The sequence below is a fragment of the Syngnathus floridae genome, chromosome 2 (genome assembly GCF_059516105.1).
Source record: "Syngnathus floridae isolate MCC-2025c chromosome 2, RoL_Sflo_1.0, whole genome shotgun sequence".
In the NCBI taxonomy this organism is placed as follows: domain Eukaryota; kingdom Metazoa; phylum Chordata; class Actinopteri; order Syngnathiformes; family Syngnathidae; genus Syngnathus; species Syngnathus floridae.
In genome coordinates this window covers 17,170,176-17,195,519 of record NC_142414.1, presented here as the reverse complement: position 1 = coordinate 17,195,519, position 25,344 = coordinate 17,170,176, and the positions used below count along the sequence as shown (strand labels likewise).

Genomic DNA, 25,344 nt, shown 5'->3' with positions numbered 1-25,344 from the left:
CCCGTTGGCTCGAGGATACTCTGACTGTGTTGGGCCACCTGAAGTTCACTGTTGCTCTTCCAACTGCGCCATAACCAAATATGATTAAATCAATATGCTATATTCAATATTTTGAGTTTCATCCACTTAAATCGATCAGTCGACATTGATCTGGGCAGATTTTGTTTGCATTTCATCTGAAATCCTTGGCTTGATGAAAATACATAAACCTATAAAAAGTTGAATAGTAATTACCTATACAGTTCAATTTTAAACTGAAGGGAAAAAAACAACATGCAAAAAAGTGACTACAAAGAAAGCTAATGTATTAGGCATTAAAATTTTGAAACTTTGACATTTTCAGCTTAATTTTTGTACTTTTTATAACAACTACTAAGCAAAGAGGAGAAGAAGAAAAAAAATCAACCTCTATTTGGCATGATCATTGAGATTTCCCAGTCTCATTTCGGGTTTAAATGAACCTTGACGAACCTCATCAGAATCATCAGAGCACATCTCCACACTGGACCGAGTCCTACTTTGATGGTGACAACAAACATCCCACAAGCGCCAGTCTGCTTGAGGAGTGGCGAGCCGCTTCAGTGCAGCCTCTTGCCACCAGCCAAGATGGCTTCTCTCCTGTGGCTATAACTCAACAATGCAATGTTTACTGAACCAAGTCTTCAAGCAATTATCCGAAGGGGTCTGCTGTGAGGGGGGGTGGGGGGGTCCACCTTCTGTTCAAACGATGGAGTGCAGTTGGTGTTTGCACTGCTGTGCTCGCAATCCTCATCCACTCTGAATGGCAACTAACCACCAGGTAGTCTGAATCAACAAAGAGAGCACCGACTACCTCCTCAATGACTCGGATATTGCAGACCAAATAAATCAAGAGATTAAGTAGTCAGGTTGAAATAGTTTTATGCGGATGAGGTGGTCGGCTTACGCAGCGGAGCGAGAGAATCATTTACACCACTGACACACATGCAAGATAGACCGTCAAAGGAATTCAGGCCAGCCCACCCCCACCATTAAGTCAGGGGACACTTGTGTCACTCTAAACTTGGAGACAACACAGAGCCAACAGACCACGGGAGGGATGATACAAGTCAAACCTAAACAAGCCAAAGTTGTTGCGTCACAGAAAACTTTGCTCGCTACTGTTGACTGCCAGCAGGACACTTGTGACACACGCCTCTGGCCATTGAGAATTTGCACTGACTTTGATTTTAGGTGTGCTGATGTGCATGACCCCAACATTCCTGCAGGCTGGGAGATGGGCCCGTAGCAACACCAGAAGTGCTTGGTGCTTAATTGAATCATAGAACAGGGGAGCCTGCTGCTATAGTTCAAAGTCATCATAGAGGAAACAGATGCTCGCAGTTCCAGATAATTCAATTAGGTTTTGGTATGTTCAATCAAGGCTACGGTTCAAATACGGAGGCCTTTACCTGATGCCTACTAGAAGGCTGGACGGTAAAAACATTTTCAGAACAATATCACGTGTAAATCCATCAGATGTATGTCAGCTACATCCCATCGTTCAACACGCCTCAGATCAAACCAGTACTGGAGAGGCCGATATCTCAGCTGTCACAGCTCCAGGACACTAAAACAAATATCTCCAAAGTGCTTCACTGCAATCGAGGCTCTTTTATAAGAGCTCACAGATAGGTACGATTCTTCAATCAGTGTACTACTGTTAAGAAATGATATATAAAATCCAATCAACTAATGACAGCTCGAATGACAAATACGTAATGTAACCAATCAATAGCACATTGTTGGATAAGTACAAAGGATTAGATTTGTTGAAATGTCTTTACGCCAGCTTTAGCATGTTGGTCTTTTGCTGCAAGTGTGAGCGCTTGCTGGGTGACGCAGAGACAAGAAGGCTATGCAGGTCTGACTATGAATAGCTTGTTTCTGTGGATAAACTTAGAGCAGCTTCTCAGCAGCGGACTCCTAGTTTGTCACTTTTAAAAAGGCATCCTTACATGCCGCACTGGAATCTGGAATGCAGCCCACTTAGCATGTGAGCGGCACCATTCACCAAACTGATTCATGGTATAGAAAAGCTGCACTTATGGATTTGCCTTGACCTTACAAGAGAGGGTTGTGTCCTTTAATAGGAGAGTTTCAAGGTAATAAAAGTCTCAACGCTTATACTTACATCAACCAATTGGCATGAGAGTAACAAATATAGAAGTCCATAGGTCCAAGAGCCCATTTTCCTCCAACCCAGCCCAGGCTGCAACTGCTGGGGAAAAGTGGAAACAAGAAGGTCCTTCTCTCCTGCTTGCCCGCCTTACTGGAGCGACTCCTGCGCCCCCCCAGAGTGTTGCGTCCCGGGACAAAATCGAACGTCTCCTCTGCGTCCCGTGACCCGTCGGAACTGCATCAACAGGTGCGAAACGGAGGAGTGGAGATCCGCCGCTCCGATTTGGCTTTGAGCATTCGGCGATGAGCACCAAACGAGCGCGCTGGGCTGTGCGCTTCGACACTGTGAAGTGGTTGCGGGCTGAGTGAACCCACTCTCTGCAAGTCACAGGGAAGTCCTGTGTGGGACGGAAGAGCGCACTGGAAAAGTAAAAGGCGGAATGGAATTCTGGGAGCCGGTGACTCTGGGAGAGACATTGCGCAACGCGGATTTTTTCTTTTGGATGTTGTTTGTTGATATTTTCAAATTTTCTATCCGGAAAGGAGTGAACGTGCTACTCATACCAGTGAGCCCTCGTTAGATCACATAGCTGTCAAAGTTTTTTTTTTTTTCACCGATTTGAATTGCAGCTAATATGAAGATTTCTGGAGCAGGGTAAACCCAAGCCAATATAGCAAGATTTTAATTCCCCCCTTCCTCCTCGATTTAAGATTTAACAATACTTCAAAAAGAAGTGGAAGTTTTTGTTGCCCGTTGCCGGATTTTTCATTCTAAATTAACATTAGACCTTTTTTATTCCATCATTTTATTTGTTCATTGTCATAAAACAACAGGCAAGTGTCTTACTGTTGCGACATCTAATTGCACAAGCCAAACAATTTGACTTCCCATTTTCCCCTCACTTCCCTGTGAACCTGGATAGTTTTGGTAATTTGGACACTCACAGTTCTCGAGGGTCATCATATTTGCCCCTCACCATAAAGAGAGCAAGCAGTATACCAATCAGCCAGACGAGGGCGTAGTTGGTCCCCAAGTATAGTAGGGAAGTGCTTTCTCCCCCATAACAAGACTGCTCATGAGCATCAATAACAAACATATCATGTGCTGCAAATAATCCAGTTTATTGAACTGAATCACCAAATTACTACACAGACATGCGTTCGACCTGTACTCAGATTTCGCAATGAAATTTTGCTAACGTTTCACAAATTAAATGAAAGCTCGAGCATGAAGCGTCCTCTAGTGGATGAAAATTGTATACAGAGGACCCTTTGGAATACGTTTCACAACCCGAAAAATGCAAAAGACTGATTGACAGATTGAGATTACGTTTGGTGTGAATGTTCAAATTTCACGATATTGCACTTATATATATATATATATATATATATATATATATATATATATATATATATATATATATATATATATATATATATATATATATATGTATATATATGTATATATATATATTACATTTGTCATTTGGTTTGACTAGATGGAAAATAATTGCAGCCTCCTTTCTACAGTATATTTCTCATTAATTAGTTGGAGAAAAGGATTTGAAATAGTGTAATCTACACCTCTAGTTGAAAAAAAGTTTTTAAATTATGAAGTAATTTGTATTCATTGCAATTTCAATATTAAAATAATCTTTACCATAAAAAAAACACAGCTCTACCTTTAGGGTCTATTTGCACAGGTAAAAAACACCACATTAAAAATCATCACAATATCTTGATAAAGTATAAACAGATATATGTTTTTTAGTGTCATTCCGATTAAGCACTCACCCATTAGTCAGAAGTTGGTTGTTGACTTTTAGTTTGTCCCATCAAGAGTTGCTCATGAGTGGTTTGACACACTGTGCAGCTAAATTAAGGTTAGGTGAAATGTCACCTCCAAGACAGATACTGTGCAGCTAAATTAAGGTTAGGTGAAATGTCACCTTCAAGACAGATACTGAACATCCTCTTCCCTCTTTTTTGGGCATTAGTCAAAGTTTGGGATGGCTAGCATGAAGAACATTGCATATTCAGGTCCAGTCCAAGTGAGGCAGGCCTCGGACTGGGCAGCAGCAGGAAGCAGCTGTGATAAGTGAGCATATAATTGCATGAATTGTTCCCTCTAGCACACACGTGTCAAACTCAAGGCCCGGGGGCCAGATACGGCCCGCCACATAATTTTATGTGGCCCGCGAAGACAAATTGTGCATCAAATTCGTGTCATTACTAGAATTGCAAATTGTCTTCACTTTTAATATATATATATATATATATATATATATATATATATATATATTTTTTTTTTTTTTTTTTTTTTTATTATTCGACCAGTTTTTAGTCATGATTTGAAAACGAATTTTTTGTCAGTTTGTTTTGTTGTTTTTACTGTATATGAGGTGCTCATACATTGATTTGGGTTGACAGTCATAATGGCCCTCCAAAAGAAGCTATGACAACAATGCAGCCCGCCAAAAAAATGACTTTGACACCCCTCCTCTAGCACGACCGCCTCACAGTTAGGATGGGTGCAGGTTGGATTCCACCTCCGGCCCTCCCTGTGTGGAGTTTGCATGTTCTCCCCGTGCCCGCGTGGGTTTTCTCCGGGCCCCCCAAAAAAACATGCTTGGTAGGCCGATTGAGCATTCCAAATTGCCCCTAGGTGTGAGTGCGGATGGTTGTTTGTCTGTGTGCCCTGCGATTAGCTGGCAACCAGTTCAGGATGTTCCCCACCTGTGCCCGATGACTGCTGGGATAGGCTCCAGCACGCCCGCGACCCCCGTGGGGACAAGCGGCATAGAAAATGGATGGATGGATGGATGGATGGATGGATGGATGGATGGATGGATGGATGGATGGATGGATGGATGGATGGATGGATGGATGGATGGATGGATGGATGGATGGATGGATGGATGGATGGATGGATGGATGGTTCCTCTCTGTGGTGGTCGACGCCCTTTAGCGCTGGATACTTTCAAATGTACAGGTACTTTATTTTTTATCACTCACTGTCCTCTTTACTCAGTTTGATAGACACTACTTTAAATGCAAGAGAATGAAAGAAAGCACAAAAACTATTTTCAAACTTGTTCAAGAAAATGATTTTAGAAATTCTTCTCAAGATGCACATTACTCATAAGCCAGGTACACACTACTTTTTTGTAAAGAAAAAAAAAAGGTAAAGGATCAGTAGTATTTAATATTTGGGAGGACGCACAACATTTCAAAGAGGAGGTTAGCACCTGTCAGGGCAGTGTTTCCTGTCAAAGAGAAAACATGATTTAGTTGTCAGAATTCTGAGAACTCATCAAGTAGGGTAAGTACCTGTTGTGTCGTAGGGCGGAGCTACCTCCACCAAATCGCATCCCACAAGGTTCAGTCCACGGCAGCCTCGAATAATCTCTACTCCCTGTTAGGGTCCAAGACATAAAAAAAACAAAAACATTTGACTTGTGCTGCTAAGACCAGTAAAAAAACACAAGTCGTACCTGAATTGGAGTGAGCCCAGCAATCTCGGGTGTCCCTGTTCCAGGGGCAAAGCCTGGGTCAAGAGCATCAATGTCAAAACTCAGGTATACAGGGCCACTGCCCATTTGACCCCTGACTTCATCCATGAGCGGTGCCAGAGATTTGAACCAGCATTCCTCCACTTGCACCACCCGAAATCCCTGCAAAATATACCAACCATTTCAGTATTTTCTCAAATCAAATTTTTTTAGTGCATTGTTTCACATTGGTACAGCAAGAGCCTTACTTGTTAGGCATTAATCAAGTGTTCACTCATGGAGAGTAGATCATGACTCCACTTCATAGAGTTGCTGATTATTGTTAATCAAGGCAAGCTCATGTTTTCCAACCCGAACCCGAACCAAGATGCCCACGGATTCTCAGCAAATCAAAATTTCTCCTCGAATCATGATTAAGGAAACAATGTTGAGCCTTGCACTATTGCTAGTCTTCCTCCATGTTGATGAATCATGCACCCTTATTTCAAATATCGCTTTTACACCATGGCAACACTGAAGGTGTTAACTCGTCTATGGTGTTTTGGTTTGTTAGAATTCAGTTAAACATACTGACCCAAGGCACACCTATGTGGTTGTTTAAAATAAAACATATTTTTAGGAGGAAGGTCACAATCTGCCAAGTGAACAAGATCCAGCAAAGAACCTGAGCCCGGCTCCACTCGTACGAATCGGCCGAGTAGCCGGAACCTCTCAGGCCGATCTGCACCACTCGCTTGCAGTCCAGCAGTCCCTCCTCCACACATCGTCTGAATGGGGTGCCATGGCCAATCTTTTCCCCCAAGACCACATCATTGGTGTCAGCGTGAGCATCCACATGAATGAGGCCCACTGGTCCATATCTGGTGTATCGTGCATACACCAGAATCATAATTTTAAAGTATTAATAATATTGGAATTATTCAACCGTCATTTTGGTTGAGCGTGTTTGAAAATTAACAGTGAGGATAATGAAAGAAAAGTTACAGCTTTCTTGCCACATAAAACTTACTTTTCAGCAACAGCTTGCAGGATAGGATATGCAATCGTGTGATCTCCACCTTGACATTTATAAAAAAAAAAAAAAAAAACGCAGTCTGGTCAACTGGTGCGTGGCATTCTCTGCACAAGTTCAAAGGTCAAATCAGTATGTGATCCTTTCTAATGTGCTAGTAACAATATTCAACAAATCCTCCCCAAAGTATAAGAAACTAAAGCCTATCCAGTCTGGTTGAGATGGCTCGAGGTAAATGTCTGAAAAATGGGTTATATTAATAGCGCTCAATTGTAACTTTCGCCATGCATGCACAGCATCGATTTAAATATTAATAATCATTTACATAACCAAGACATGTTTATTGACACAGCGCAAACAGAGTTAAGAAAAAAAGTGTCATTTGCCCCTCTAGGCCATATGAATCAAATTCAAGGCCCGCGGCTCGCCACATCATTTTATGTGGCCCGCAAAAACTAATTTTATATCGACTTTGTGTCATTACTAAAATTACAAATTGCCTTCGCTTTAAAAAAAAAAAAAAAAATTGAGATATTGCTGGCAAATTTTAATACCATTTGTCTTTTTAAAATATTTGATCAGCTTTTACTAGTCTGATTTCAAAGCTAGTTATTCCTCAGTTTGTTCTGTAGCCTACACTGTATATAGAAGACATTGACGATTATAATGGCCCCCCGAGGGAAACTATGAGTACGATGCGGCACACAACAAAAATGAGTTTGACACCCTTGCTCTAGGCATCCTCACCCATTGTCAGGGGAATGCAGCCAGAAGCCAACACCTTTCTGAAGGTCTCCCTGATGCGTCTGCATGTGTCCTTCAGGTCATACAAGTTGACGTTGACATCCCCAATGTCAGCCACCATAAGAGACTCAAAAGGAGCAGCTCTGGTACCGCTATTATAGGCCCTCAGCATGGCTGATTCCACTCTGATTTGCCTTGGGCCAAACCTGAGATGGTGAACAGGAATTTCAATAACTAATTTCAGTTAGGAATTAGTTACAGTGTTAACAAGTAATGTGCAGTTTAACAAATGCATACCATCAAGCATCATGAAGAGCTTTAATGCAGACACAATTTCAGTGTGCTCTGGATATTTGAATATTTAGTATTAGGATGACTAACTGATGATGGATGCATCATCACTTGAATGAAAGAAAGTCATAAGAGAAGCGTTTGGATGTAATTATTGTCACTGCATTCATAGAAGTGGATGAGCATCTAGTCAAGCCTGAAAGTCTTGATGTGGCAGTGGAGGCAGCTAGGTTATGTGGTGACAGAGGACATACAATTTTAGTTTGTACAGTATAGCATACGTATGGTTTTGTGTCGAGCCATGTCTAATTGCAGTGATGGCGCTACACCAAAGATAGGATGGGCTATAACCTGTCTGTTTTTTTTTAATATGAATCCTAATTAATGACTTCAAGAGCTCTGGTATGCAGTATATGAAGCGACCTTTGTGCACCTTTCTGCACTTCCGATAGATTTGAAATAATGCCCATCTCTATTATAAAGGGATGGAAGTAAAACACACCCAAAAAATATTTGATCAAATGACAAATGTATCTACAGATGAATGGATTATTAAAACAGTCATCACTTGCAGCATATGAAAACTCCCAAGTACCAATACATATATTTTGTGACAAAACAGCTTCCAAACGTGTATTTTATGATAGATATATTAACATGATTTTGGTAAAACAGTAATTTAAGCCAAAAAGACTAAAGCGTTTTATAAATCAGTGTAGTATTTATGCAACATGATTGGACTTTGCACCTATTGCGCATAGAATACTAAATATGTACAAGTAAATGCATTTATATAGACCCTAAGGCAAAAATGTTATATATTAGCGAAGACAGACCCAACAACCAAAATCTTGGGACAGACCTTGCTCCAGGTCGATTGGACGTTCCAGTATCAATCGGGACCCCAATGAAGGCTGCATCGAGTCCGTCCGCGTTGTCCTGGTAGGGCAGCTTGGCCATTGTAGGGATCCCGCTAACCCTCGCAACAAACTCGGCGCTGGGCGGCACATTGAAAGTTTTTTCGGAACATTTTCTGTCGGGAGTTCGGTTCGAACCTGGACCGTCTGACGCACTAACACGCGACAGCCGAAATGGTAGCGAAAGGCAACGTGCGCTCATTGTAAACAGACGCGGACGACTTTTCAGAGCTGTGAACATGATGCGACGTTTTGCTGTTAGTCAAGTTCTAGAAGCTCTGAAACTGACAACATTGGAGCCCTCACCGTACTTTGTATAAAAGATGACTTCACTCTGATAGTTGACCCACGTGCTTTATTCGTAGAGATTCGACACGCCTTAAATACCGCCTACTGTGGTTATCCCAACACACCTTCATGCGGTCAATTTCATTGTACACAATTGTGTATATTTTCTGCATTTGATAGCTGAATTTTCGGCGAGGGTCAATTTGATTACTTATTTGTAAGGATAATATTCTCAGTTCGGTATTCATAAATAATTAGTCGAGCGCACGTTCGTTTGTCTTATTATTTCTTTTCAATAAAGTTTAGTTTTTAAAAAAAACTGTTACCCGGGGCGGAGACTGTTACGTCATCAATCCTCCTCACTTTGCACAACGGAGACTGCAGAAACGCGGGCACCTTCACTGGAAGACTATTTTCATCTTCTCTCAACATCTTCTACAAGACATCATGGTAGGCGCCTTTTTTCCATTTAAATGGTTTTTTTTTTTTTTTTTTTTACAATTTGAAGATGGAGGCAAAATAAATCGTGCATTTTTTTATGCTTTGCAACCGAAGCGATTGTCTGCATCTCTTGGAGCGGGGAAGTGTTTATTTCATCATGGCGACTATCCCCTAAGTAAAGTTTCGGCACGTTTTCTTTGTGTGGTGCAATGCGTTACCCCCTTCAACATGTCCTTTTGGGTGAGGAGAGTAGAATTTTGGTTCAAGGAGCATCATTGAAAAATGTGGCATCATTGAAAAATGTGGCCTTGTGGCACCAAGCGCTAACTGCAACATGTCTGACCTAGATTAATCCCTTGCCTCTGCAGTAATCCCCATTTCGCAGTCGACTGTCGACAATGCGGCAGGAAATGATCAAAATTCGTGCCATCGCTGCATAAGAGGGCAATCTAGTGGAAATGAAATTGACACACGATTGAGTGGATCACAATGATTGTTTCTTGTTGAACCTAAAATGTATGTCTCTTCCCTCCCTCCACAGCGTGAGTGCATTTCTATCCACGTTGGTCAGGCTGGAGTCCAGATTGGCAATGCCTGCTGGGAATTGTACTGCCTGGAACATGGGATCCAGCCTGATGGACAGATGCCCAGTGACAAGACAATTGGGGGTGGAGATGATTCCTTCAACACCTTTTTCAGTGAGACTGGAGCTGGAAAACACGTCCCCAGGGCCGTTTTTGTGGACCTGGAGCCCACAGTCATCGGTAAGCTTCCTCATGCCCAGAATAGGTCATGGCTCTTATACCTGCAATGTCTCACTCATGTCCACTGTGTTCATAGATGAGGTGCGCACTGGATCCTACCGCCAGTTGTTCCACCCTGAGCAGCTGATCACTGGCAAAGAGGACGCTGCGAACAACTATGCTCGTGGTCACTACACCATTGGCAAGGAGATAATTGACTTGGTGCTGGACAGGATCCGCAAACTGGTGTGTATCTTGAAACTTGTGGCAGTAACATTAGTTGTAATGAAAGATGAGTTCTTCAAGATACGAGCCACTTCTTTGTGTCTTTTTTGTGAGCAAGCAGCAGATGGTGAACAGTTCTTCAACAAAAAGCTGCCAAGTTGAGAGATTTCCAGTTATATATATAAACAAATTGATTAGATGTTGATTATTAAACCAACCACGTATCCTCTGAAAGTCTGCTTACTAAATGCTAGCAATGCAAAATACCTCAAATGGACTCAAGAAGTTAACATCAATGGTAATTACAACCTTTTAAGCAATGAATATTTGAACACGACAGTGCAGCAACATATGTAGACAGACAATATAACAAATTGTATTATTATTGATAGTATTATTCTTTGTCCTCTGCAACAAATCCCCATTATTACCAGCGTACTGTCACTTAGCTGGAAAACTGTATGAATGTTGGTATTATACTGCCCTCTAGTGGCCAAGGCCGCAGCAGGATGATCACAATGTGAATGGGCTTTAAAGCAAGATATGTTGCACAAAGTGCGTTCTTAGGTATTGAGGCTTGAGTGCCACTTTAGTTTAAAATTTTCTCCTCTTGTGTGTTCAGGCCGACCAGTGCACCGGTCTCCAGGGTTTTCTGGTGTTCCACAGCTTCGGAGGTGGCACTGGCTCTGGCTTCACCTCTCTTCTGATGGAGCGACTCTCTGTAGACTATGGCAAGAAGTCCAAGCTGGAGTTCTCCATCTACCCAGCTCCCCAGGTTTCTACCGCTGTGGTGGAGCCCTACAACTCTATCCTGACCACCCACACCACACTTGAGCACTCCGACTGTGCCTTTATGGTGGATAATGAGGCCATTTACGATATTTGCAGAAGGAACCTCGACATTGAGCGTCCAACTTATACCAACCTGAATAGGTTGATCAGTCAGATCGTCTCCTCCATCACAGCTTCCCTTCGTTTCGACGGCGCCCTCAATGTTGATCTGACAGAATTTCAGACCAACTTGGTGCCATATCCTCGCATCCACTTCCCTCTGGCCACCTACGCCCCGGTCATTTCGGCCGAGAAGGCGTATCACGAGCAGCTGTCGGTGTCGGAAATCACCAACGCCTGCTTCGAGCCGGCCAATCAGATGGTGAAGTGCGACCCTCGTCACGGCAAATACATGGCATGCTGCCTTTTGTACCGTGGCGACGTGGTTCCCAAAGATGTCAACGCTGCCATCGCCACCATCAAAACCAAGCGGTCCATCCAGTTTGTGGATTGGTGCCCGACTGGTTTCAAGGTGGGCATTAACTACCAGCCACCCACTGTGGTTCCTGGTGGAGACCTGGCCAAGGTCCAGAGGGCCGTGTGCATGTTGAGCAACACCACCGCTGTTGCGGAGGCCTGGGCTCGACTTGATCACAAGTTTGATCTGATGTACGCCAAGCGCGCCTTCGTGCACTGGTACGTGGGCGAGGGCATGGAGGAGGGTGAATTCTCTGAGGCCAGAGAAGACATGGCAGCACTTGAGAAAGATTATGAAGAAGTTGGAGTCGACTCCGTTGAGGGTGAAGACGAGGAAGGAGAGGAGTAAAAATGCACTGTGGTGCAGGTTAACCAGTTATGTGGAATTAAGGGTCTAATGCATTTCAAAATAAACCCCTGATCTAAATAATTGCTGCAGCATGTCTTTTTTTTAAAGTAGTGAATGATAGCTATTAGTTCACAAAATACAAAGAAATGTTTGAAGTCTGAAATTATGCGCTTTTAGTTCATAGATTGCACTCAATGGAGCTGAAATTGAAAAAAGGTGTTACAGCACAAATTCATTCATCGCTAAACCTAATGTGCTAAAATAATTGCACAAACACTTTTGTAGACCGTAGTGAATGATGCAGCCTGTCTCTTTTTACGACTTTACTTTTCATTTGCAATTATCCAGTTAATCCAAGGCACGTAGTTCCTCACTTTAGTGTAGACTCCAGGGAAATAGGGGTTGGCACAGCTGATACCCCAGGACACGATTCCTTCCAGGACCCCATTGCAGATGAGGGGACCACCTGAGTCACCCTGTGGACAGACAAAAGACATTTTAGACTTAATCACCACTACTTGGTGAAACTTACATATGAATTTAGGCAAATTTTGTTACTGAGCTCAAGGCAAATCAGTATTTGAAGCCAAGTGATCGAATGAAGAATTGAAAATAGTAGGCATGAGGATGACAAGAAACAAAAACATCAAGACGTTGCATTTTCCTTCACCTGGCAAGAATCTTTGCCCCCCGTCTGAGTTCCAGCGCACAGCATGTTTGACGTGATCGTCGAGACCCAGTAGTAGTAATGGGTGCAGGAAGCCATGACGTTCACATCTACAGCCCGCAGCCCGGGGGAGAGGACGAAGCTATATGGTGAGGTCACACCCCAGCCGCTCACCGTGCATACGTCACCCCGGGAGGCTTCAGGGGTGTCGGGGTCAGGCAGCTTGGCCGGTTGAACATTGGCATTCAGCATTGCAGGTTTGCTTAGCTAGAATGTACACTGAGTTGGACCATTATGATTCTGGATCTGGTTGGATATATTATACAATAGGTTTAACCTACCTTAATTAGCATGATGTCATTGTCGAATGTTCTGTAGCTAAACTTGTGGACATACAGCTTGGAGACATTGAAGATCTGTTCAAATCCTTCTGTTTTGGACAGACTGTCTTCACTCAATACCACCCTCATTAAGTTGCTCCTTGAAGCAACACAAATTATATATTATATACAATTTTATATACAGTTAACAAGTGACAACAATTAAATTCCTCCAAATTTTCTTTGGCAGTACTTACGGCTTCCAGCAGTGGGCAGCAGACACCACCCATTGGGGATGGACAAGCGTTCCTCCACAGTAGTGTTTCCATTTCTTCAGCCAACTTAGATGCTGAAGAGATGCTTGAAACTTGATGGAGTACGGCAGGACTGCATAACCACCAATAATCCTTTCTGTGAATGTCTCTACAGGTCACGTGGAAAAGACTCTGTCAGGCATACATGTACAGTCCTTGGAATGAGCCCTGTGCGAAATTGATTTGCGGCCCACTGATGTGGAAAATTTATGCTCCTGTAATTTATCTTCAAAGGTGTGCAATTTTGCTTTAAATATTTTAATTGTTGAGGTTCAGTTAGGTTTTTTTTGTTAGAAAGGGAAGCATTTTAGATATAAACTGTGCATTACTTCACAAGGATAATAATGCTTTGTTTTGAAGGTTACATAAACCTGCCATAAATATCCCTTGCATTTTGCCTACCAACAGCAACAGTATACTGTTTTATATAGAAAATCTGGCAGACAGTTTAATGGCAAAACAATGTAAGATAAAGCACAAAAGGCATTAAGGGAGTTGAATATTTCGACTCGACTGGAAACGACCTTGAAACCTCTGCTTATAGTCAACATAGAGTAGTTCTTATATTTTTGTTACGATTGATGTGAGAATATTGCCAAAATTAGAGCAGAGAAAAAAATTACCTGTTACCCAAAAAGCCAAAAGTATTAGCACAGATTTTCCCAGCAGAAACATATTTTTACTTTTCATCTGTGAAAACAGAAATCAAAATCTTCATTAAGCAGTTCATTCGTCATTCAGCTCAGCACTGCTCAGCTATGTGAAGATAAAAGAAAGATTTTTCATTAAGACTCAGAGGACCTTGTTTTATGCTCATGACTTACGACGTACAAGTTTTAATTAAACACTCTGAGGCATGCAGTCCGTTTGTTACATCGAATATTAGTTACTAAAACGCCGTCACGGCATAAAAGTCACATCACGTCTTGACAGCGTAATAAGAAATGTTACTCACCTGTGCCCCGAACACTTTCAAGTCAGTCCCAACAAATAAGGCTGCCTCTTATATTGTAACCAAATCCTTGGAAAAACAATTTGCTTTAACAATGAATCTGACCTACTGGATGTTATCAGCGCTTGCATTGTATAGCTGCGCTAGTTTTCCGCTATAGCATTATGGAGGCCAACCCCAATCGCTTGCTTTTCAGAAAAAAGATCAGGAGTAGTGAATGATCCTTTAAAAATGACTTTTAAGTCTTTTCTGCTGAATATTGTCATCTAACAATGAGACCCAATCAAGCAGCAATCCACTTTTAATTGGACTGCAATGTTTTTATTTTTAACTGCTCAACGCTGATGCTACAAGTTTCACAATAGAATTCCTCTTTAAGCACTCTGTCTATTGTGTTGTTTGTATACCAAAAAACATTAGCTAGTTCCCGAGTCCGAAATGCCCCGAGGGACGTCATTGAGTTATCAGTTACAGAATCAATGCGTCATCTGACACAGATATTACATTTATTGACAACCTAATGAGATCTTGTCTCAAGTCGAAATATCAAGTCTGTGATTGATTATTCTGAACAAACTGTATTTTTAAAAACTGACCGTGAGCAACCTCGAGATTTTGAGGTCAGGTCACGAGGCCCAGCCACTTCATCCAGCTCTCCTGGGGGAATCCCCAGGTATTCCCAGGCCAGCTGGGAGACATAATCTAGGTCAAAGGTGTCCAAACTCGGTCCTGGAGAGCCATTGTCTGTTTTCTGCAACACACCAGGATTTTTATCAAGTTTCTTGCTGCTGAGCTGATCAACATCTGCGTGAACACATTGTCCCACTTCTATAAATTCTGCCCGAAAGGACCAATGTTATAAATTCCAGCTCGACTGTTACACCCGGCCTTATCGTGCCGTTTTGCTGCTGAGAAAGCCATAACTGAACTCAAGCAATCTGCACAGGACAGGATGCAGTGCTGAAGAAAAAGGGAACGGCACAAAGATGAGACATTGGCACCTTACTCAGCATCGCCACCTATGCAGATCTTCACTCTTAACTAAGTGTTGTCAACTGACCCACGTTGCATAACGATGCAGTTACATATGATGAGTTGGTTAGGTAAGCCATACTGTACGAGCTTCAATTATACACAAGTTAAGGACCGAGGGGTGACCATGGAAACTGAAATAAGAACTAGAAGAAACCCGAGTGTGGAGATGAGTTGCTTGCACATTAACCTTGGACAGGTTGTGCGCATAGACAAAACACCCTGAGCCAACAGCTCACTCCTACTATTCAACTATGGACCTGATGTATATTTTGCTCTGTATTCTTTTGGACATCCTGACCACCAGCTGTAAGTAAGCACCTTTATTTTAATTCGGTTGAAAATAATTTTTTTTTACAAACAAAATGTTTTGCTCTAAGTGGGCTGAATGATGTAAAGGAGGTTAAATTATAATGCACAATAGTCAACAACATGATTTGTTATTGAATAGTTTTATACTGTAAAAATTCAGACCTGGATAAATTGATAGCCAATACATTGCACTGTTTATATTTGAGTTCCATATTGGACACTAGCATAACATCTTGCAATGTAGCAATCAGAGCTGCAACTGCACCGCCTCAGCTGTGTTTAAAGCAGATCTCCACATCCCAAGAGGCCACTAAGAGTGACAAATGAAAGTGCAGCGCAGCATCAATGAAAGTAATTGAAGCCATCACGGCATCTGTGCCGGACCATTATGTCACAATGTAAAAGGAGACCGGTAATAATCTCCAACCCACGGTTACGGACGAGCGCTGATTCATTTGATTTAAATACGAAAACTGGAGACTATTGATACACCCGACAGCAACTTCAACACTAATCATAATAAAATTACAGTTGGTATCAATCACCTCCACTTTTTTTTTTTTTTTAAACAGCCTGTGGTGCAATGGCTACGATTCATACCTCAAGTGGATTAAAGGCAAGGGGTGGGGGTGCAGTGGAATTAATGAAACAACAGCGACATATAATCAAAAGATTTAATTAATCTACACAATTGTCCATCTATGTGCCAAATGTCTCATCTTTAAATTTGCGTGCATGTCACAGGTCAAGGCACCATCCAGGGACGCATCGTGGGAGGATATGCACCAGTTCCATACTCCATCAAATACATTGTGTCCATACAAACTACAGATCGGCGACATTTTTGCGGGGGTTCTTAAATAAATAAGTACTGGGTAATCACAGCGGCGCATTGTGATATTGGGTAAGCGAATTTTCAGTCTTTTTGTTTTTATTTTAATGTTATTAATAAACTTGATTTCATGCCTCTTACTCAGAGTGAGACTTCTGTGCATATTTTAGCGGGGGTTCAACTGGAAAAGTATGACTGCTGATAAGAATGAAAAATGAATCATGTACTAAACGTAGGTACCTTGCTAAAAAAAAAAAAACTGGCCTGTCATTTTTGACACTTTTGGGTTTGTTTCTGCCTGATGATTTCAGAATGCTTGCTACTTCGGCTAAAACAGCCGACATCCTCAGTTGAACAGATCATGCAAAATTAATGATATGATTAATTATTAACAAATGCAATATACTCAGAAATGTATTTGATTCTGTTTTCAGATAAAAAATATAAATAGATTGTCTGGTATCTGAGTGTTTTAACATAGATTTTTTTCCCCACTTTCAGTGAAATCAGAACATTTTACCATTTTGGGATTTTAAAGAAAGTTCACCTATTACACCAGAACTTTGCAAGCTCACTGGGCAATGATGAAAAGAATGAAATTAAAATTTTTAGCTTCTCACATTTGCAAAAACATTCCAGTATCGTAGCAACATCTCTCATACTACTTTTTATGTGTTTTATATTTCCACAGGGTCAATAAAATGATGATAGTGGCTGGAGATTACTCTCTAACGATATATGAGGGCACTGAGCAGGTCATCCTGCCCAAGCTCTTGGTGCCTCATCCGGAGTACAACAGTGCCACAAACAACAACGACATCATGATCATAAAGGTTAGCCCGCCGCAAAACTGAACACTTGCTTTACCAAGGTCTGACCCAAGTTCTCCTTCCAGTTGAGGGGTCCAGTTGATCTGAACAACTTTGTTTCCATCGCCCTGCTGCCCCGGCAGGGTGCGTCCATAGCAGAGGGCAGGCTGTGCCGCGTGTCAGGGTGGGGGTACATCAATCCCCGTGGGGGCCAGATACCCTCCACCCTGCGCACGGTCAGGTTGCCCATCATCTCCTCCCACAAATGCAACAGCAGTGAGTCTTTCAATGGACACATCACAGAAAACATGCTCTGTGCGGGCTATAGCATTGGCGGGAAAGATGCCTGTCAGGTGAGTGTACATCGTACTGCCAGTGATCAACAGTGAAGATGTTAAAATTAACCAAAGACAAATAGAGGAATTTTACATACACAAGTACCTTCGAACTCTGCCTAGCAACAGGAGGACCCAACTAGAGAGCTAATCAGTAATGTCATTTATTTTTCCACGTTTTATAATGAATCACAAATTATTTTCGCAGTAAGAAATGATTTCAAAAGAATTTCAAAAGCCTAACCACACCATAAGAGCGACTACAATAGTTTACAAGGAATGTACAATACAGCAGGCTACTCTCATGTGGTTGATGGACCACTGATTCTTTTAAGATTAAACAGCGTTTGATACAGATTTCTTACTGCTCTCTAACCAATAAGAAACCAGTATCATGTGGGAATGAGACAATGGAGTCCTTTGATAACCATATTTTGAAGTTTGATAACAACATAGCTCATTTGTACAAGTATTGTCCAGTGCTTATACAGACAATATGTCTGTTTTGTTCATGTAGGGGGACTCTGGGGGTCCACTGGTATGTGACGGCCGCATCTATGGATTGGTGTCTTGGGGGAAAGGATGCGCTGATGCCCAATTTCCTGGAGTCTACACTGACGTGTCCAAGTACCGCAAGTGGATAGATGACACAATGATTAGCTATTCCACAAGGTGTAACAAGAATCCAAGAATTAGCACAACTGCTTAAATTCAATGTCTTTTTGTATCGAGTCAAAACATAATTTGCATCATGTTGAAGGAACAGCATAATAATATATTTTGGAGAGCAAAACTGACTTTATTGGACCAAAACTATAAGTATATTTTGGGGGGATACAGTGCCCCAACAGCCCCCACTCTAGCGCCGCCAGTGGTTCAGCGTTAGAAACTCCTGAGAAACGACTTGAATGGCTGTGAGCAAGAAAATGTGCAACTGCGCTAAAATCACTTACCATGTGTCTGTGACAAGTAACAGTGTGACAGCAACAATATGACAATGTTGTACAATGACATTTTTCTACGGTTGTAAAACCAACACTGAAACGAAATCATATTAACAATTAAGCATATGGCTTTTATGCAGCATGTTTTTACGGTATTCCTTACTTTATATCATTTTTTTGTATTGTGGTGGCGTGATGTATTTTGACTGCCAATTTTCTGTGCTGCAATTGTGCATTAGCTATATTATATTTTATACTAATTTTATAAATTTCCTTCAATGAATGGATTTAAAATGCAAGTATGTAACACCAAAGAAACAGTGCACCAATGAACTGTACTTTAATGTTTGATACACTAAAATAAAACACCCATCATCCCATAATGTCGAAGAAAATTAATTTCATTATAGGTACTTAAGTTTCTTAAGAAAAAGATCTTGAGAAGGAATTATAGTCAATATAATTTATGTGTGTCTCAAAGATGAACTTGATGTAAATCATGGATTTTTTTGTAAAAGCTACCTTCCAGAGCAGAATGTTCATCCCGGTCACTGATAGCTGCCAAAATTGTAATGCCCTCATGAAATATGCATGCAATCTGTCTTCCCCTCTTAGCAATTTGTGTAATGGCTTTGAGGCCATCAAACATTGAGGCTCAGCTGACAAAGATTTAAACCAACAATATCAAGGAGCCTACAAATCTCACCCACCTCAAAATAAGAACTTTTCATTTCGAATGATACATTGGCTTGTAATAATGAGAAAAATGTTTGTCATTGCCATGGCAACCGCCGATCACTTGCTTTTGAGCCAGGACATGTCTCATTTTGCATTTAGCATGATAGCTGATTTTAATGTGTCATTTGGAATTAGATTATCATTGGTTTGTGGACAATGAATCGTGATTAATTGATAGCCAACAATTTGTATCTTTTATTAAAACTCATAAAACATTTCAACCTTGTTCGCTGTGATGAATGTGCATCACCGACAGTGAGAGCAAGAGCCAGACATATATAGCGCTGCCGTCAGTGTCGGGTGAGGAGGAGGCACTAGAGATGAAGTGCAGAGTGACACGAATGACACTTTTCATCACCAAGATGTGCGTAATAAAGCATTTGGAATGGTGAACTAAATTAAATGTTGATTAAAGTTTACAACAATTTCAGTAAATGTTGACATGATTCACAGATAATCCTTTTTTTGGGACTTTAAATCAGAGAAAATAATTTTCTCAAATTTTTAGTTGACGATAAATAATAATATACTCAAAATATTTGGCGATAAAAAGCATTGGCCAACTTTTTTTTTTACCAGATTTTTAAATCAAAAGCATATTGTGCAAGCTTTTACAAGTTAAACCTGAAAACAGGAAAAAAATTAAATATCTGAAAAACCTGATCTGCTGAGAAATGAGTAAAAACCTTTTTTAAATACGTCACATTGAGGCACATGTAAGCCATCTCTGTTTTTTTTTTTTTAAAAAAAAAGGCTGTTGAACAGGGGGAACACAAAAGCGGTTATGTAACTCGTAAGTTGAGATGTCAAATAAGCGTAGCAGACTTCAAGCGACTTTGTTCTAAAATGAAAATGAGACTTTTGTCTGTGCAGCAAATAGATGTGAAGGGCACTATAACTAGAATATTCCATACTTTAAATGAGAACTGTCAAAACCTCAGAATGTGATTTTAGTAATTTTGCCTCCCAACTATAAGGTCTCACTTATGAGTAGATGACCTGCTTTCGAGGCCTCTCTTGTTGCATTAGCTGTCCCCATTTTCTTTGTCGCTGAGAGTGTCAGCCCCCTGTCTGGTTGACTGAGCGAACATTTTCAGATATTGCAGATCCGGTTAAGCAGAGGTCTTATGTTTCAACATGAGAGCTCTGGAGTATGTTAGGAGATATCCGCTGACATACTTGAGCTCAGTTTTATGTGCTCAACATACATATTGGAACTGCTTTTCACGTAGTACAAATTGTGAGAACAGTTATATTCAAATTAACAATACTGAAATCAAAATACAAGATTAAGTTGCCCCATTGCCAACTGTTTGCTTGTGGAAGATAAATGTGTCTAATTTGCATATCAACATCACTGCACAGACAGACCTGAGACATGTAGCCTAAATTCCACATCCTTACTCGAGATCGTAATGGAGAAAAAAAAAGTTCAGTTTTATGGGTGTAAAAAAATGGAAAATGGCCAATATTATATTCCCCACACTAACCAAAAATGTATCTGTTGTGAGATCAAAACACTAAAGAGCTATTGCAAACTAAATAAAATAGATGGAATTAAAAAAATGTGTATCGCTTATTTAAAGCCGCTAGGAGGCTTTTGATCGCTTAAGCACACATAATGTAAGAAGCAGCTGAGGTGAAAGCCTGCTGGGGCACTCTCGTCTTCTGTTTTTTTGTTTTGTTTTGTTTTTCTCATGAAAAGTTTTATTCAGGGTGTCACACAAACGGATATTAAAATCTGATCAATCAAAATAGCCATGGTTAAAGATAAATGAGCGGGCCCAATGTTGGGATACTTTGCGTCGATGCTCTGAGCAATGACGAACGCTGACATGAAAACGTGACTTGGTTTTTATTCTGTCCTCCAAAACTTTGTGTTGATGCTCTGAGCAATGACGACCGCTGGGATGAAAACGTGACTTGGTTATTATTCTGTCCTCCAAAACCAAAGAGGCATTCAATTTTCCGCAAGATACCCATCCTACCCCTCCACCATTTATTCTGTCCACTTTCTTTCTTTCCCTGCTGGCCCGGAGGAGGTGCATTCATTCAGTTAGTGATTCCTCATCTTAATTTGTCAACGTGGCTTCAGCCAGGAGGCCTTTTTCCCTGAATCTAGGACAGCAGGTCTGCTTGTTTAGACGAAACAGATGACCATGACCATGGCCTAGCTTCCATTTAAATGGACACAGACATTACCAGAGTGAAAAAGTAGCTTCAAAGTGAAGTTTCAAATGATGATACAGTAAAATGCTGTGATTTCATCCAAATATAAATATAGCTCTCTACTAAGCAATTAAGGGATAGTTCTATTCTAAAATATAATTTTGTGTCCAATGCTCAACGGATTTTTGCTTAATGGAGAGGAGCCGCTTTGATTATTAATCCGACAAGTCTTAGCAGGTTCATTTCCCTGCCTCTAAAAAAAATTCAGCTGTCATTTTGAAGGTTGGTCACATATACACACACAATTTTATTTTACTTCCAGAACTAGCTAGGTTGCTCCATCATTTCATGACATTTTTAAATCGTGAAAAGACTGGATGAAGAACATACTGAGCAGCTAACATTTATATTGCGATTACCGCTGTCTTTTGAACTTTTGAACATACACATTTGGAAAGCTCAGGCCGAGCTGGCTTGTATTGCATGTGAAACAGTGCTTTGTAAATTAACAAACGCTAACTACCACATCTGGAGTCAATGCCGTGCTGTAGATGCCTGGAGCTGCGACTGAAACACATCCTCGCTACATGCAACCAGACTCACTACTATGAAATATTCATCCGAGTAATAAAAACAAAGTTTGAACATGAGCATTGTCTAATCTGACCGCAGGACAAAATGTTGTATAGTTCCGTCTGAAAGTGTTTTCTATCTCTCATTCACACTCATCTAAGTGTATGGCATGAAAATCAGATGAGTCGTTTGATCGGTACAACACAGAAAGGAGAGAGTCGTGTTGCTTTGTGGTGTTGACAGTTGACTTGGATGAAAGTGGTAAACAATTAGACAGACTCTGGCAGGACTATGATGAAACGTAATAGCATAAGACAGCTGGAAATGGTTTTAGGCAAGAGAACAAGGTGAGAGATGAGTAATGAGATGTAGGTCGCCAACGATAATTACAAATAACAGTCAATTTCCATGACAGATAGTGAAGAGATATTCGTTTGTTCTTAAGGTGTCAAGCATTCAAGTGACGTCACCTTTGCTCTGCTGTTTGAGCATGTAACAGAGAGTAATGTCAAAATGCATTTTGAGAAAATTTTCCCATCCCCTCCTTGTTCTGATGCTCTCGGTAGATTTATCAAGTTTCCCCTGAGAGAATTGACAGAAAGTAGAACACTTTAATCATGTTTCCTCTCCGTAGGGCCGCCATCAAAGGGGAGTCATTGCTTTGTTCTGTGGACAAGCTATTGCTGATAAGACGCCGGCAGCGCACTTTTGGAAGGTGGATGGATTTTGTCTCAACAAGTCAAGGAATAAAATGTTCACCTCTACACTATTTTACTTCCTGTAATACCCCTACAATAACTCTGACAAAGGAAGAGACATACTGTATACCGTATTTTCTGGACTATAAGGCGCACCTAAAAACCTAAAATTTTCTCAATAGTCCGGTGCGCCTTATATATGGACCAAATTCCTAAATTTATACTGGCCCGAAGCATTGTGTCATGAAATCAATCATAAGTGGCCCGCTGAAGACTATGAATCATGAATCAAAAAGACTATGGATCATTATTTTATGATTATAAAGTAATTTGTTGCATCTGAAGATGAAATAAAAAAGATAAAATGGAGAATGATTTGATTTGGATTAAAAATCTGCCATGATGCATTAATGGTGCGCCTTATAGTCCTGTGCGCCTTATATAAGGACAAGGTTTTAAAATGGGCCATTCATTGAAGGTGCGCCTTATAGTCTGGTGCACCTTATAGTCTGGAAAATACGGTACTATAAACATGATCACCACACTTGAAAACTGGAGCTGCTGAAATGCACCACATTTTGCAATTTTTTTCCCCACAAATAATCAACTCACTCAAACTTTTAATATAATTCAGGTACTATGTTTGTCTTGTATTTTATTCCCAAACTGCAAAAAAACTAGGCTTACTCGCGTTGTAGTATAGTTCAGAATAAGACAAGTACAACAAAGCCATGTCTGCCATCTAGTGGTGAGTGGTGATATTGCACCTCAAATTTTTAAAGTGGACCCCCAGGGACCAGGTCAGCTGTCAACAGTTTCTAAAAATGCTTTCCTGGAATGATTATTTAAGGGTTAAAGTTTAAGCAGAGCGATTGTATTCACAACAATCATTTGCAGTTTTTGGTGATGATGAAATTCATTGACACCAGAAGAATACTGATTTTGACTTTTGTTGTTGTTACAGGATGAGAATACTTTGATTGTACACCCCGAGTAAATCTCCAGCGTTGGCCTAATCTACATACTGACTCGTAACATAGACGAGAACAAAATATTTGCAGTAACTATGTAGACGGCATCGAACCCATTGCAATCACAAATGTTCCGTCATTTACATTCCATCAGCATTCTGCCAAGCTGCCCTTTCCAACGACTTCATTATGCGCCTTGTGTTTTATGCTATTGTCCCCATGCTTAGTATATGCCATCAAAGTGGCAAATAAATCTTGCGAAAATAAAACGCTCCATGTTGATGAAATGCAACTTTGTGTATCATTTCACAATGTCCAATCAAATGTGGTAGAAATATATAGAAAGCTATCAAAATAGTTTATATCATGAAGTTATGTATGCTGCCCTTGGTGCACGTCACATGATGCAAGCTATAGGACGAGAACATGCAGCTGCACTAAATAATACAGCGCAGTTCGGTGTTCTGTTAGAGAGTGAAACTTTTCTTTGTCTTACAAAAACCGATTAAACATATGTACACTTTGCAAAGTAGGGCAAAATGCTATTCTGACAAAGTACATATTAATTATTCTGACAACTGTATAACAAGTTGGAATTGTGTGATGCAAAGGCAAAGAGAGGGCAATGTGAACTAATGAGTTATTTCATGTCAAATGGATTCTGCCACTCAAAAAGTAAGCCCTTACGGCACTTAATTCCAAACCTGAACGGGAGATGTGTAAGAAATGCGTCATGATGTTCACTTTTTGATGTTCACCCACTTAGAGAGAATTTTAATTTGTAATCTTCAATGGATTTTGGCAAAGCTAATCTACTCAAACAAGCTTGTCTAAAGTGTCAGGTGAAATACGCTGTGTTGCATATGAGCTGCTGATTACAAAAACAGAGAAAGCTATTTTGGTTAAAATAAATGTCCTTCACAGACTTTTTTCATTTTAAAATTTCATGCCTCATTGCGAAACATCTGTGCGATCTGCGTGTATGATTTTTTTTTTTTTTGGGAATGTGCTGATATTCACTTTTGATCGGCTTGGTTTTGACTTTGCATGACAATCACGCCTCTGTCCTTTTTACTCCCCATGTTTTAACCTCAAATATGACAGATGTTGCCGAACATGAGCTGCATGAGAACTAAGTGGGGAAAGCTCGGATTGCTATGGTGACTTCAAAAAATATATTTTCTTCATCGCGGCTTGCTTTATAGAATAGTTTACAATGACCGAGTTTCGAATCTAAGGTTGAGATGCTTTCATCGCAGTTCATCTCATTTACACAATTGACCGATATTATGTATCACTTTGTTTGCAAATATATCACAGCTACTTGATTATGCTTGATGGTTAAATAATGAAGTGACTTTCTGGCCATATGCACGTTCACTGCCAAGATTGTACTATGTATATATTATTCATTAGCATTTGGCTTCTCCACAAAAGTGCTGAGCCTTTAGGCCTCCCGAGACAAACACGTGCCCTTGTTACTGCAGCTTCTGACGTTCTGATTCAAATGTGTCACTCATAAATTTGCACTTTGTTTGTGTACTTGAGTGTGCGCACGAGATGCAAGTGAATTTGCGTCGGAGTTCAGAATGTATGCAGATTTGTATGATGAGCCTCATGACTGAAATCACGGAAAAAAAATTCAAAATTAATGGACACGTAGTTATATAAGTAACAAACGATCAAATGTATAATGAATAATGTAAGAGCCTGTTAGTTAATTAAGTAGCAGCAGTCCAAACTGCTTCTGGCTTCACGACAGGTCTAAT

At 40.7% G+C, this 25,344-nt stretch overlaps 5 protein-coding genes across 7 annotated transcripts in view; 2 read left to right on the top strand and 3 right to left on the bottom strand.

The window, feature by feature from the left end:
- The window catches only part of hspg2 (heparan sulfate proteoglycan 2), a 63,702-nt gene extending 59,477 nt beyond the window's left edge, over nt 1–4,225 (bottom strand). The window contains exons 1-2 of one of the 2 annotated variants that reach the window (XM_088362571.1): nt 3,934–4,225; nt 2,153–2,537 (exon numbers count right to left, since the gene is read on the bottom strand). In XM_088362571.1, the coding sequence (XP_088218697.1) occupies nt 2,153–2,209 (57 nt within the window). In that variant the 5' untranslated portion in view covers nt 2,210–2,537; nt 3,934–4,225. Of the gene's footprint in view, nt 1–2,152; nt 2,538–3,933 lie in introns of those variants that run through there. The other variant, XM_088362562.1, reaches the window with a different exon arrangement.
- Nucleotides 4,226–5,220: 995 nt separating this feature from the next.
- agmat (agmatinase (putative)) lies at nt 5,221–9,012 on the bottom strand. The gene is made up of 7 exons (XM_088369864.1): nt 8,561–9,012; nt 7,411–7,613; nt 6,661–6,709; nt 6,316–6,511; nt 5,634–5,813; nt 5,470–5,554; nt 5,221–5,405 (listed from the first exon to the last, which is right to left on the bottom strand). Exons 1-7 carry the CDS (start codon nt 8,854–8,856, stop codon nt 5,332–5,334), a joined length of 1,083 nt encoding a protein of 360 aa, XP_088225990.1. The 5' UTR covers nt 8,857–9,012; the 3' UTR covers nt 5,221–5,331.
- On the top strand, nt 9,013–11,990 carry LOC148402257 (tubulin alpha chain-like). Its single transcript, XM_088369858.1, has 4 exons — nt 9,013–9,353; nt 9,886–10,108; nt 10,185–10,333; nt 10,935–11,990. The coding sequence occupies exons 1-4, from the start codon at nt 9,351–9,353 to the stop codon at nt 11,907–11,909; spliced, it is 1,350 nt and encodes a 449-aa protein (XP_088225984.1). The 5' UTR covers nt 9,013–9,350; the 3' UTR covers nt 11,910–11,990.
- Nucleotides 10,661–25,344, bottom strand: part of LOC148402254 (trypsin) — a 32,288-nt gene continuing 17,604 nt past the window's right edge. Inside the window, exons 2-7 of one of the 2 annotated variants that reach the window (XM_088369870.1) lie at nt 14,759–14,913; nt 13,834–13,900; nt 13,154–13,319; nt 12,918–13,056; nt 12,580–12,843; nt 10,661–12,385 (exon numbers count right to left, since the gene is read on the bottom strand). In XM_088369870.1, coding sequence (XP_088225996.1) covers nt 12,233–12,385; nt 12,580–12,843; nt 12,918–13,056; nt 13,154–13,319; nt 13,834–13,900 — 789 coding nt within the window. In that variant the 5' untranslated portion in view covers nt 14,759–14,913 and the 3' untranslated portion in view covers nt 10,661–12,232. The remainder of the gene's footprint in view (nt 12,386–12,579; nt 12,844–12,917; nt 13,057–13,153; nt 13,320–13,833; nt 13,901–14,758; nt 14,914–25,344) is intronic. The other variant, XM_088369869.1, reaches the window with a different exon arrangement.
- LOC148402256 (trypsin-3) lies at nt 15,449–18,656 on the top strand. The gene is given in 5 exon segments (XM_088368917.1): nt 15,449–15,503; nt 16,251–16,410; nt 17,030–17,171; nt 17,234–17,500; nt 18,000–18,656. Coding segments are annotated over 5 exon segments (816 nt in total). The 3' UTR covers nt 18,192–18,656.